Source organism: Anomaloglossus baeobatrachus, chromosome 11, assembly GCF_048569485.1.
Source record: "Anomaloglossus baeobatrachus isolate aAnoBae1 chromosome 11, aAnoBae1.hap1, whole genome shotgun sequence".
Classification (NCBI taxonomy): Eukaryota; Metazoa; Chordata; class Amphibia; order Anura; family Aromobatidae; genus Anomaloglossus; species Anomaloglossus baeobatrachus.
In genome coordinates this window covers 63,670,815-63,684,741 of record NC_134363.1, presented here as the reverse complement: position 1 = coordinate 63,684,741, position 13,927 = coordinate 63,670,815, and the positions used below count along the sequence as shown (strand labels likewise).

The following is a 13,927-nucleotide window of genomic DNA, read 5'->3' as shown; positions in this document are numbered from 1 at the left end:
GTGTGTGAGAGAGCGGAGGGATACTGGACTCAATCTGTGTGTGTAAGAGCTGAGGCATACTGGACCCGATCTGTGTGTGTGTGTGTGTGTGTGTGTGTGTGTGTGTGTGTGTGTTTTAACAGAGGGATACTCGACCTGATCTATGTGTGTGAGAAAACGGAGGGATACTGGTCCAGATCTGTGTGTGTGTAAGTAAAATGGCGAGGGACCGGATAGCGACGTAGATCTCTGTGTGAGAGCCCATCCACCGTTGGCACTTGCCAGCTCTAGCTGTTCAAGGTCTGGTGAGTGCGATGTTTTGGGCGGTCTTCTCTCTTTTGGAGGTATCCTTTGATTTTAAAGTGTCTGCTCTTTTTAATGAAGTGTCCTAATGTATTCTTTAACTTTTATAACTGCATGTACACTTCATTATTAAAAAGCAACTAGGGCTTATTTTTGGAGGCGGGCTTATATTTTAAGCATACTCCAAAAAGGGATTATTTTTGGGGAATCACAGTAGTAGAGGTTCAACAGAAACTACAATGAAAACCTGAAGACTCAATAGTTGAGTTACATCAATGGTCGTTGACAATGATCGTAAGGTAAATTTGTTAATCCTTGAATAAACGAGACCCATGACTATTTTGTTTTTCTCCAGGTGCTATTGAAAACTGAACAAATTTTGGCCACTAAGAGATCTGACTGTCCTACCAGAGTTAGTGAAGCCTCATGCGACTTTTCTACAGACTTTCTATGGTTCTTTTTTTCTGCTTAGCTCTGAGCAAATATATTTTTTCCACAACGGTAGATTCTCTTTGGATTATCAAGATCCATGCATAGACGAGCAACGCAGATTGCAATTTATGAAGCAAAAGAAAACAAATTGACCATCCTATACATGCTCTTCATAATCAAGCCTGCGTGGGAACTCTTCATCAGATATTTTGGATAATCAGCTCTTCTCTTGCCGACTGTGCAAGATGATTTCTTCATATTGAAAAAAAAATGTGCCAAACTGACTCCATTTTATTTGATGTCCAGTTCCAGCTTTGGTCTTCAGTCTGAACATCAGCGTCTTGTGGGCTCAAATGAATGGGACTGCAGTGTTTACAGCCTCAGTTTACAGTTCTTTTTTTATTGCTTTTTTTACATTTTTCATATTCTTAGCTTTCTCGGAGCTAAGATCCATTTCAAAGTGTAGAGATCTTATATATCATACATGGATATTTTAGGCCACGAAAGCACCAGTCATATTGACTTCCGATTACAAAGCAAATCTAGTGACCCTTGTGATATTTTTCTTTGGCTTGCTCCACTATGTTGCTATTGTACGTGTGCGTGACACCATGTTCTCCGAGATTGCAAAATCAGTGCTAAAACTGGGAATTTTTTTGGAATGTTTTATTTGGATATCCGCCTTATTCTCAGAGTGCCAAAAAATGTATCCAACTCTTTACACTCCATTATGCCAGGCCATGCATTTCATACTCATAGGGTTACGGTAATACATTTATGATTATTCTTTGTGTAATTGAATTACACCTAGCGGTCTTCTTCTTCGGAGAATTGACGCCTTCAGACAATTTCCGCCCGCCAGGGGCAGAGCTGGCAAAATACTTTAGATAGAAATATAGAGGTGTTTAAGCTGAGAAGTTTCAACAACTGTCAGCAGAGGCGAATGACGCATTTTTTTTTCTCGAACAGATGCAGTGGGGGAAGAGGTTTTGTAAGCTGCGTATATACCGGAACTATTTATAGACAGACATTTTTTAATGCAGGTGAGATGAGAAAGCAAAAAACCAGTGGTTGTTTTATTCAGCTCTTAGAATTTCTGTATAATCGAGGGCTAAATAACTGTGAAATTGAGAAAATGACATGTATTTTATCATATTACTAAAGTAGGTAGATTTGATATTCCTGATGTGAGGCAGTGACATATCAACACATATCAATTGGTGTTTACTAATGAAGTTTACCTTTACATTTGCACACAGTCAATTTTTAGAAACGTCGTCGTGATACATATTAGGGTTACCCACAAAAATTCAGACAATAGCTGCCTTAAAGGGGATTTGCCATCAGGTCAAAATTGACCAGTTTTTGGTCTTGATTTATTCCCACTGTTCGGCTGAGTGTTGCAGTTTTTGTGTTTTTAAATTCCGTTATACGGTTGCAGAACAATTAGCATTTTTTTGTAGTGGTAATTTTTGGGGTCTTTCCAAGATGACGTAGCTCATTGGATAATTGTGCCGGGCAGCCAATGGACGCGCCCCCAGGGAATCGTGTGAGCCATGCCCCCTGTGAAAGTCCATAAAAATTAGTAGTAAATGAAAAGGCCCATATCTCTGGAACTGAATGGCGGAATTTAAAAAAACAAAAAATGCTATACTCAAGGTAGCAGTGGGGGGAAAAATAAGAGCAAAAACTGGTCACTTTTGAAAGGCTTTAAAGTCTGCCATATTATTTGAAACAGCATTACAAGCAGCTGAGGGGCCTTCTGGAGAGGATGGTTCTGAGATATTAAGGCCTTAGCCCCTTCCACCTTGGCTAGATGACTGTGTATAAGAGACTCCCTCACCACACACTCTACTATATTAGAAAAGATGGTGGCTCCTGTGTAAATGTAAGTATAGGCATTTTCTTGTGTGACCGAGCACTACCATAGCTGCCAGCAGACCCAAATTTCCTGTAACTATCCCAAATTTTCAGATATATTCTGAAGAGGTTATTTGCATAGTTCAATTCACAGAGGAGCATTGCATGGCTTATAAGTCATTCTTCTCCAACTTGGTTAGCTTTACAAGGCGAAACTTTCCCGCCATAAAGAAGCTCGCCATATTTGGGCATGTTGACCCGCAAAGAGGCAAGCCTTGCATAAACTGCACCCAAAAATGGTTGTTCACTAAGTTTTGCTTGATTATGAAGATGGAACTTACACACCCCTATTTTGCCAACCATGTTGGTAAGTATGCACTAGAAGATGGGCCTAACTCTATCTTTCGCTACGAGGCCTCCTCTCCTCTATGTATGCCTCAGGAAAGGCGGTAAAGTTGTATAAGTTGTATTGTCATCGTTTTATTTTTTCTTTGTCTTTCATAACTGCTCCTCTGCATATAGCGCAAGCTGTTTTATTAACTGTATAGGAACTGCAGACTGTAAACCTGCTACTGGTGGTAATCCGGTTTACTCCTAGTGCCAAAATTAACCTAATAGTGACCTTATTGGTTAAAGCAATGACGTAACTGACTTTTGGTATATAGAGAACTATTATAAATGCAAATGGTACAATGAACTAACTCACTGCAACACTGATTTTATTTTTATTATTATTGTTTGCACTGGTGGTAGTGAGACTATAACCGCAAGATGCATACAAGGCCTGATTTTGGAATTTTACTGTGAAAACAAAAGTGGGAGTCACATGGAGATGGAAAATAGTAATGACTGTGCTGGTGGACGATGTGGTACCAATGGCTGCTTTCAATGGCTGGTGAGAAGAATATGATTTTAGTAGACCACGATGGCCGACCTGACAATACAGAAGACGTGAACTGGTTGTTCCCTTGCTAGATGACTATTGCTGCAACCGCGAAAAAAAAGATCAACTTCTCTCCTACAGAGACTTTAGGAACAGTTTTGCTTCGCGGACAATTTCCGATATCGGGGAATTTTTGACGTTCGCCTTCTTCATGTTGGAATAAACCTTTGAAGAAAGCTAATGACTACTCTGAAATCTTGGTTGGTTCTAACATTTCACTGAATGCACTCCTTAAAGATAGATCATGTCTTCTCCAGCTCCCACCACCATCAGCACCAAGTTTTCTTCGGGTGGCACAGCAGATACTCAGCATCTCATCATGTCGACTGCCACAAAATTTTACGATGCATCATAACAATCCAGGCTTCATGAATGTGTGTTTGTATGTTACTTTTTTACTTTTCTTTATGATCATCCATATTTTATTTTTATTTTATTTCTTCAATAATAACTGTGAGCTATAGAAAGATAATTGTTAGTAATCAGTAAGTTTTCTCTCCTATTTAAAGAAGCAGTACTGGACAGAGCATGTGCAAACAATGCAAAACAGCCATGCCTTTATTCTGGACAGAGCATGTGCAAACAATGCAAAACAGCCATGCCTTTATTCTGGACAGAGCATGTGCAAACAATGCAAAACAGCCACGCCTTTAATCTGGACAGAGCATGTGCAAACAATGCAAAGCAGCCATGCCTTTATTCTGGACAGAGCATGTGCAAACAATGCAAAACAGCCACGCCTTTATTCTGGACAGAGCATGTGCAAACAATGCAAAACATCCACCCCTTTATTCTCCAAGACCTTAGTTTTGAAAAAAAAAATGTGTTTTCAGTTGTTACATTTCTATATGGCAGATTAATTTTGCTCCTGTACTTCTTTAGGCCGTAGTGCTACTGTAGTTCCAATTTGGAACAAACCCAAGGTCAGTAAGACTTGTTCCCATTACCTCTCCATGTGAGTTAGTTCTGCTCTCTGTCTGAGCTATCGATCATGTTCAGTCATGTCAAGCAGACAATATATTGCCCATCTGGCATGATAAAGCGCAGTATCCTACACAGATAGGGCAGACCATTACAATCCGTCATGATCTCTTGTGATCTATTCGAAATTCCGTTTTGATTCTAGAAGAACAAATTCATTCCAAGTGGAATTGAATTTTACAAATTTCTGCATTCACCAAAATGGATATTTTTAGTAATTCTTCTGTTGGTCACAATTTTTCTAAACCATAAAGGGTCATCACAATGTTAAAGAAAGAATTAAAAAGTCCTTATACTCACCACCCACCTTTCTGGCCATTTCTACTCCTCATTATCACCCATCCGATCCTCGAGCGCATATTCTGATCCCCGCTGCTCACGCCGAAATCCCCAGGCCTCCTTCATTGAGCCGGGGCTACCACCAGCTCTGATGAGGCCCAGGACTGTTCTGTGCATGCACACCAAGGGTCATGGTACACATTCTGACGTCAACACCTTATGACCAATCATTTACTTGCGAAAGCCCTACCAAGACTCATAAGAGTCCAAAATCCTGGCTCACGGATTGAGGCACAGGGATTTCAGCACAAGCAGCGGAGATCAGAAGATGTGACAACAATACAGATGACCGTGAGGAGCAAAGGGGCTGGAGAAGTAAGTGGTGACATGAACATGAGGATTTTTTTTATTTTAGATTTTACATAAATTAATTCACGGAGAATAACTTCTCCACAAAATGAAATTTCCTGCAGACAAGTGAAGTCAGATTTGTCTGATTCACTCATCTCTAGTTTTGATACAACAGGAATTCATTATTATATTTTTTTCTTATTAACTTTTAAAGATTTATCATTTTGACTACTAAAAAGAATAGAAATCTAATGGGGAAAAGAAAACACAGTCTGAACAGAGTCTAAATTTGATGTTTAGTCTAAAAATATTTTTATAGCATTTCGAATGAGAAAAAAAAAATTGGAAAATCTTCTTATTCAATGGTGATTTTTTTTTCTTATGGACAGATGAGCATTCTGGGTGTAATTGTTTTCTCAAAATGTTCAGAATAGATATAAAAAAATATATACTTAAACCCTGATTTATTGTTGCACATGTTCTTACTTTGCCAGATCTCCAACTTCCCGCTGCAGTGATGATGTCCCATCACAGACCCATGTGACCTATGCAGCCAATCACTGGTCACAGAGCTAATCTATGACAGTGATTGGCCAGGGTGCAGTGGTCACCTGTCCATTTGAAGAGATGCTGTAGCACGAAGTGATGACCAGTAGGAGACTGTTTATCTGACACTTTGACTTCTCAAAGATAAAGTATCTCATTATATATTAATCCTACCTGTGGTTTTAGACATAGAAATCTGAAATCTAAAGCTGAAAGCCAGAAGTTTGCACTCCATGTATACAGTGTGTCCACCCATATCCTGTCCACCTCTATTAACTTGAGAACGGCGGCAGCTATAGGCATAGAAGTGGTGTCTAGGTATAGTAAAGTAGCCATGCGCTATGCAATTAAACCACCTATAGTGCCACCTGGTGGAAAACAATGGAATTAGCATTTTTAACTAGAAAAAGAAATGAGATAGAGAAAAAAAGTGAATTAAAAAATTGTAGGGCATCATCAATTCAATACAAATCGACACCTTACATATAGAAACGCTATGATATGAAACCCATGACCCCCCAAAAACATTGAATGCTGGTCACGCATGTGGCGCTCATTTAACTTTGATGCTCAAAGTGGCCACCGTCAGCTGCAATGCACATCTGGACTCTGGACAGCATACTGTATCTTGCTACATGTTGTGCAATATGGTAGGTGACACGTTTGCACAAGCATCTGTGATACATCATCGTAGCTCCTGCAATGTTGGTGGAGGGGGTCGCATAAACCTGCTGTTTGATGTGACCTCACAGAAAGAAGTCCAGTGGGGTCAGGTCAGGTGAGTGTGGAGGCCACTCCATGCAGCCACCATACCCAATGACTTGTAGGAAGGTCTCCATGAGGTATCGCTTCACGTCCGCAGCCTTGTGAGTTTTACACATTCTAATCATAGCATTTCTGTATGCAAGGTGTCGATTCTTGTTCCGTTTTCGAGATAAAAATGCTAACTCAGTTGTTTTCCACCAGGTGGCGCTATAGGTGGTTTCATTGCGTAGCACATGGCTACTTTACTATACCTAGACACCACTTCTATGCCTATAGCTGCCGTCATTCTCAAGTTAATGGCAGTGGACAGGATATGGGTGGACACACTGTATATACTGGATATATTATGTATGCATGTATATACAGTATATTTACAGTCATGAGCATTAATAAACTATCAGCTAACCTAATTTTTTATATAATGCAAACATGTGAGTATCTAGTACTGCTTCTTTAATTTAATATAGTGGTAAAAGTCAAACTGAACTAGATGTCTGATCAATGTCCAAAATGTTGCACGGTGAAAGTATACAAGGATGCTGAGCTGGAGGTACGTACAAGTATGAGATCTCCTCGTTAAGCATTTTCACATAGATGTAAAAGAAATTATGATCAAATGTAAGTTCTTTAGTTGTTCTTTATGGGTAAACTGTTAAAAATTCCTTTAATCCATTTCCTTAACTGGAAAAGCCAATTGATAAAGACTATCACCAATGTCTTAGGCTGGCCATACACAATAGATGGCTATCGTCCATTCGGATGACCGCCATCTCAGTCAACTCTCAGCTCATTTGGCCGAGGCTCCTGTGTTCTCTATGAGAAAGTCACCGAATAACACACCAGCCCCAGATCTTATCTCCAGGTGACCAATGTTATAGGCAGCCCTAAATTGGACATACAGCATCTGCCCCAACCATCAGATGGCTTGTACCCTCCATAGACTGTTGGCCAAACTCATTCATATCGGCAGGATCAGACGACATTATTCCAATGTGTATAGGAGCATTTAGCCCTCGCATGGCCTAAACCCAATTTTGGGGGGCAGATTCACCATATGAAACTCTAGGGAATTGGTAGACCAAATCTGTCGGAGCTGGTAGGATGGCCATCCTGCATTTCACATATTCCCAGGCAGCTACATAGTACAAATTTGAGACATAAGAACAACTCTTGGACTGAAGCTGAACAAAAATGATTGGACATGTTGAAGTCCAATTGTACAATCCCTTTCTCTGCAGACATGTCAAGGGAGAGTCAGATTGTACAGTTGGATTTCAACATTTCCAATCCTTTTTGTTCATAGGGCAGATAAGCTCCTGTCTGATGTGTCCAGCGAGGGCTTAGTCCCCTCTCCCACTATAGAACAGATGCAAGCTCAGCGGACTGTATAGGTGAAGGGCATTGATGGAGGAACCTGTAAAACAAAAGATCTGCTGACGGGTGTCTAGTGTGTATGGCCAGCTTAAAAGGTAACAATTTCTTTGTGTTACTAAACCATTTTCCAGGCATTTCTAAGTTATAAATTTTTGGAATATACTTCATTGTTTTAGTTTGCTTCTTTCTCTCCAAAACAGTGTTGCAAATCTTCAATGCCCAGTTCATTTTCCTTTAAAAGATGCTTTCAACTGCTACTCAACAAATATCCATTCACTATATTCAAACAATCTGTGTATGGGACTTTTTTCTAAGCCTTTCTGCTCTCCAATCACTCCAACCCTACACTCAAACAGGGGAATGTACATGGATCTTGCTGAGAAGCAGTTCAAAGCAGCTTATAAGTGGTCAAAAATTACGGCATTGGTTGTGGGAGAGAAGGAAAAAAAAATAAAGTATTAAAATATATTACTAAAATTTATAACTGCGTTATGCCTGAAGGATAACAACTAAATTAGAAACAAGTTTACAAGATACTTTTTAAGGCTCTGTTCACACTGACGTTCAACATCCATTTTCAATGGTTCAATTTTTAATAGTGAAAATCTATACTCTCTGATCAATCTTTTTCACTGACTTTAGTTGTAGAAAATATTGATCATCAGGGTCTTCATTGTTACGGTTAGGAATGGTGTAGCTGGCTATGCTATTCTGAACACCAAAAAGGTTTTCTGGGTGGTGGAGGTGAAATAATGGCTTCCAATAGTATTTCCCTCTATAAAAACCCTATTAAAATCATAAGGGACCTTTATAAATAAAACATTTTTTTTTCTACATTTTTCAGAAAAAAGTCAAACTCGTTAGTGTGAACAGAGCCTGCTGGATATGGGTGATTGTTTATTACGAAAAGTGCTTGGATTGTAGGAGCCGATACTGAAGTTAGGTGTGTACATATCCCCCTATTGCAAATTTGATCATACTTTGATGTTACACATGTGTATGATAATGTCCTATATCATCAGAAAGTAAGGCTAGATGTGTCCGACCAATTCTAGGACATTTACAACCTCTGATGTGCCAAGAAGTGCTGTAGTCCCCGGAATCAATCAGGCTTTGGTTCACCTATTGGTTCGCGAGGGATACAACACTTTTTCCTATGCAACAGTATTCACAAATGTCCTCGTGTGTCTGTCCCGAATATGCAGCAGTGTAGAGCCTACTATATTTTTTCGGTTCACGTCTTTAGTTCCATGATTATAACCTAACGGCATGTGAATTTAGGGCGAATTATGGCAGACTAACTATCTTCAGTGAAGGTTTAGTGTAAGAAATCGTGATAATAATTGGATTCCGAGCAGATGATGCCACCACTTTCTTAATGTTGTGCTTATCAAGGTTACCTATAACGAGGTTTCAGGCAGAAGATAGAAATACGGAATGACTTTTTTCACTTTTTTTTAAGTTTTGTTTTATTTTTTTTCTTTAGGTTCTACAAGATCTGGAATAGGAGAGCTTTAGTAGATAAGGGAATACTGCCCTTTCCATCATGTATAAAATTGGTAAAATAAAAAAAAAGATTATAAAAATATATATATGTAAGAAACCATAAAGACTTGCAGTATTATCTCTCAGAAACTCACATTATTTTTACATGGTTAAAATGTGATGTATTTTGACAATTTTGTCTGTAAATAGATACATTTGCTGTTCTTAAGTGCAAATTGAAAAAACAAATTTTTTTCATTCAAAATGGTGTTTGTTCGCCAAAATAATGTTTGCCAAAAAGGAAAAAAAATAACATTAAAATAAGATCTTATACTGACTGTCTGGTTTGCTTTCTCCATTTGCTGTATATGTGCATCTATTCGTTTTAATTCATATGTAGGTTGTCTATGTTAAGTTGCTATAATGCTGAATAAATCCATACCTTCAGTTTGGCAATGTCATACTAGGTGCGGAAAAGTACCAAGTGAGTGGCGAAAGGTAAGAGAAAGAGACCCCCACGTCTAGGGAAAGGGGAGTTGGTGATCCCTGAACAAACCTACCACTGATCCCTAGGGTTCCTCACCACCTTAGTTAGGTTCCGCACCTATGTGCTGAGCCAGATACCAGACCCTAGGTATCGCTAGTGCTGAACCCTAAATAGGGAATGGATGGGATGAGCTCTTCGTCAACCCCACTAAACGCTAAAGGAAGACACAAGGAGGACACACAGGGGAAAATAATATTTATCAGCAATGATACTACAGATGAGAGCAAGCCACCTGCGTGCAACAGAGCTAGAATGAACTGAATAATATCACCAGCACCTGTCCAGGGAAAAAGGGAGTATTTAGGCACCAAGAGAATATGGATGATCAGCAGCTGGGTGAAAGGCGAGCTACTGCTGTGTCTAAGGCCCGTTTCACACGTCAGTGAAAAACACTGACGTTTTTCACTGGCGTGTAAAACACGCACATGTCCCTGCGTGTGCCGTGATTCACGGCACACGTGGGTTGTCTAAGTGCAATCCGGGCTCCGTTCTCCGTGGCCCGTGATTGCACTTAGAAAACTACTCACCTGTGCGCGCTCCCGCTGTCCATGGTGCTGATCGCTCCCGCGGTGCAGCATCCGGCCGGCGGTGACCCCCGCAGCAGCTGCTTCCGGGTCGGCTGTGTCGCGCATAATGAATATGCGCGACAATAATGAGCCGGCTCAGAAGCAGCAGGGAGAACGGGCTGCAGAGGACATCGCTGGACGCCGGGTGAGTAAAAATGATTTTTATTTTAGAAGCACATTTTTTTCTGGCACGTGTTTCACGGACCACACCACTGCATGGTCCGTGGAACATCAGTGATGCCTGAAAAAAATGGACATGTCTCCGTGCGGCAATCACGCACACGCGGGTACGCCACACGGAGACACGTGCAGTGACAAATCACTGACGTGTGAGCAGACCCATTCATTATAATGAGTCTGCGTATGTCAGTGATTCTGGTACGTTTAAAAAAAAGCACAAACGTATCAGAATCACTGACGTGTGAAAGGGGCCTAAAAGGCGGAGAGATGAAAATCCAGCAGGAAAGCTATCTAGTATTATTATTATTTATTATTATAGCGCCATCAATTCCATGTGAAAGGGGTATACATAATAGGGACAAGTACAACAATCATAAAAAATACAAGGCACAGACTGGTACAGGAGGATAGAGGTCTCTGCCCGTGAGTGCTTACAGTCTACAAGGGATAGGTGACGATATAGTAGGTGAGGGGTAGAATGAATACTGACAGCAGGAACAATAGAAAGTCAGGGAGGATTTTGGGCAGCCAAACACTATGACCTTCTATTGCCAGATACCACCATGTCACCCACGACAGGCATTCCAGAGAAGTCCTTTATCCATATTTTATGCTATTGAGCCGCAGGGCCCTGGACTTACAGTTCTCCGGTCTCTTTCCCCAACAGCCTCCCATAACTAACTAACTTGTCACTCTTCACCAAGTGACCTTCTCCTTCACTCCAAATCTTGTGCAAGCAGTCACATTTGTGGGGACCACTCATTTGCAGATCAATAGTCAACTCTCACAACATCCTCAGAACCTTACTGTACATGCACCACTCCTAAAATGATTGCGCTTGCGCGAGACCTTGGGCAGATAGAAAAAGAGAGGTTACACAGCTGAAAGTGCAGGACCAAGCTCCCTGCACTTGCGGCTTATTAGCATAAAAAATTGATAAGGAATTTCTCTGTAGGGGATACACGGATTGCTAAAACAAATGTATGCATTATAGCAACTTAACATAGATGATATGGGCTTCAAAAATCTGCTGATAGGTTCCCTTTATGCTCTGGTATTCTCAAGACATAAGCAGGGGCGTAACGATCATGGTCACAGAGAGTGCGACCGTAAGCGGGCCTGTGCAGGAAGAGAGCCTGCTGACAGCAGCACCTATTTCATCAGAAGTGTATTGCGGTGCAGAGACCCACCGGCACTGCAATACATGTGGTCGGCAGCTCACATCGATGAGCCCATCAAAGCCTGACAGTGATGCCGAAGTCAGCTGCCAACCTCTCCACCGGCTATAGAGGATGCAGCATTTCATGGTAGTAGGGGAAGGTAAGAATTGTTTACTTAAAAAAATGTGTTGTAAAGGAGAAGTAGAACGCACCACATTATAGCAGGAAGGGGCCCAGGATGGGTTCAATTTCTTACAGGATGCAGCCCAGGATGGGGACATTATAATAAGATACTGCCCAGGATGAATTACATTATTTATTGAAAGGGACCTATAATGGGGGACATTTCTTACAGAATATGGGCTAGGATGGGGGACAATGATGGCCAAGATGTAGATATTAGTACAGGAAAGGGCTCATGATGGGGGACATGTTTACAGAAAGGGGACAGAAAGGGGGAAATTATTACAGCAAAGGGTTCCTTCTGAAGTCATTATTATAAGAAGGGGCCCAGGATGGAGAACATTTCTTACAGGATGGGGGCCAGGACAGAAAACATTATTACAGGAAGCGACCCATGATGGGAAACATGATTACAGGAAGGAGCCAGGACTGAGGATATTATACCCAGATAGGAGCTATGATGGGGACATGATTAAAGTAAGGGACCAGGATGGAGGACATTAATACAGGAAGGGGCCCAATATGGGAGACATTATTATAGGATGAGGGCCAGGACAGAGGACATTATTACAGAAAAGGGCCCATAAAGGGGGGACATAATTATAGGAAAGGGTTGATGATGGAGGACATGATTACAAGAAGGAGCTAGGATTCGGGTCATGATTGCAGAAAGGGGCGAAGATGGGGGACATTATTACTAAAAGAGGCCAGGATGGAAGACATTAATACATGGGGGACGAACAGATATGTCTTTATAGGATCTAAAACACTACAAGGGCCCATAAATCTGACCAATTGCGGGTGGGGTCATAGATCCAAATTTTGCACTGGGGCCTAACGGACTAGGTACTCCACTGGACATAACCACAACCACATCATCTCCATTTATCATTTCCCTCAGCTTTATATTTTGGGGGCCTTAAAGTCCAGTCAAAATACGAAAAAAAACCCCTTTACTCTGAACAAATTCCAAGAAAGCGTTTTATTGTTTTTTTTGTAGTATTACATGTAGCAAAAAACATACTAAGGCTATGTGTCCACGGGAGAATGTAGCTGCGGATTTTTCTGCATCAAAATCCGCAGCTTTCCCGCAAAATCCGCACCTTTTCAAAGGTGCGGATTTGCCACGGAATTGCCGCGGAATTGCCGCGGATTTGATGCAGATTTTTTTTTTCCCCCCCAACTTTAAAGCCAAAATCCGGATGAAAATCCGCAACAATAATTGACATGTTGCAGATTTTTCCGGATCAAAAATCCGCACGAAATCCGCTGCGGAAAAATCCGCAGCATGGGCACAGCATTTCCAAAATGCCATAGAAATGGCTGGGAAGTGCCTGAGCTGCAGATTTTCGGGAAATCCGCGGCTTTTCCGCGAGAAATCCGCGGCAAAATCCGCGCATTTTCCGCAGCGTGGGCACATAGCCTAAAAGTTTACCGAGATAGCGTTACCACAAAGGGTCCAAATGTGACGTCAAAGAATATGGCCGCCAAAGCTGTAAAATGTTAAAGCAAGTTGCAGACAAAGTACTTTGCGACCATTCCAGTTTTGCAGACCTGTTGCAAGAACTTGAGCAGTTGTATGCTCGGACACTGACAGGGGAGAGTGACTTGAATTCGGATATCACTTCTACCTGCCTTAGTGAAATTGTCCACCAAAAGAAACAGATTATCCGTTCACTCTCACGCCAGTAAACTATGGCTGAATTATCAAAAGATGGTAGTAATTGCAAGGGAGCTTATCGAGGCCGATCGTACAGGATCCTGGCTGATGCACCTTCATGCTGTAGCCGAATGTTTGCCCATTCTTGCAGCTGCTGGGCATGGGAACTATGTGAAGGCCGCCTACCTTTACCTCCAGTCTATGACCACTCTGGAAGAGGATATGCCATCAGTCTTCCATAGATTTATGAATGGCTTGCATGTTGTATGGCGTACTGATCAGTACTGGGCAGGCCTGGGTTGCGACCTAGTTATCGAGCAAGCTCTGATGCGC

The 13,927-nt window shown here is 41.3% G+C and overlaps 1 protein-coding gene across 3 annotated transcripts in view; it reads left to right on the top strand.

The window, feature by feature from the left end:
* LMTK3 (lemur tyrosine kinase 3) overlaps positions 1–6,643 on the top strand; it is a 124,386-nt gene extending 117,743 nt beyond the window's left edge. For all 3 annotated transcript variants that reach the window (XM_075328638.1, XM_075328639.1, XM_075328637.1), the window contains exon 16: positions 638–6,643. In XM_075328638.1, coding sequence (XP_075184753.1) covers positions 638–654 — 17 coding nt within the window. In that variant the 3' untranslated portion in view covers positions 655–6,643. The remainder of the gene's footprint in view (positions 1–637) is intronic.
* The last annotated feature ends 7,284 nt before the right edge of the window (positions 6,644–13,927 follow it).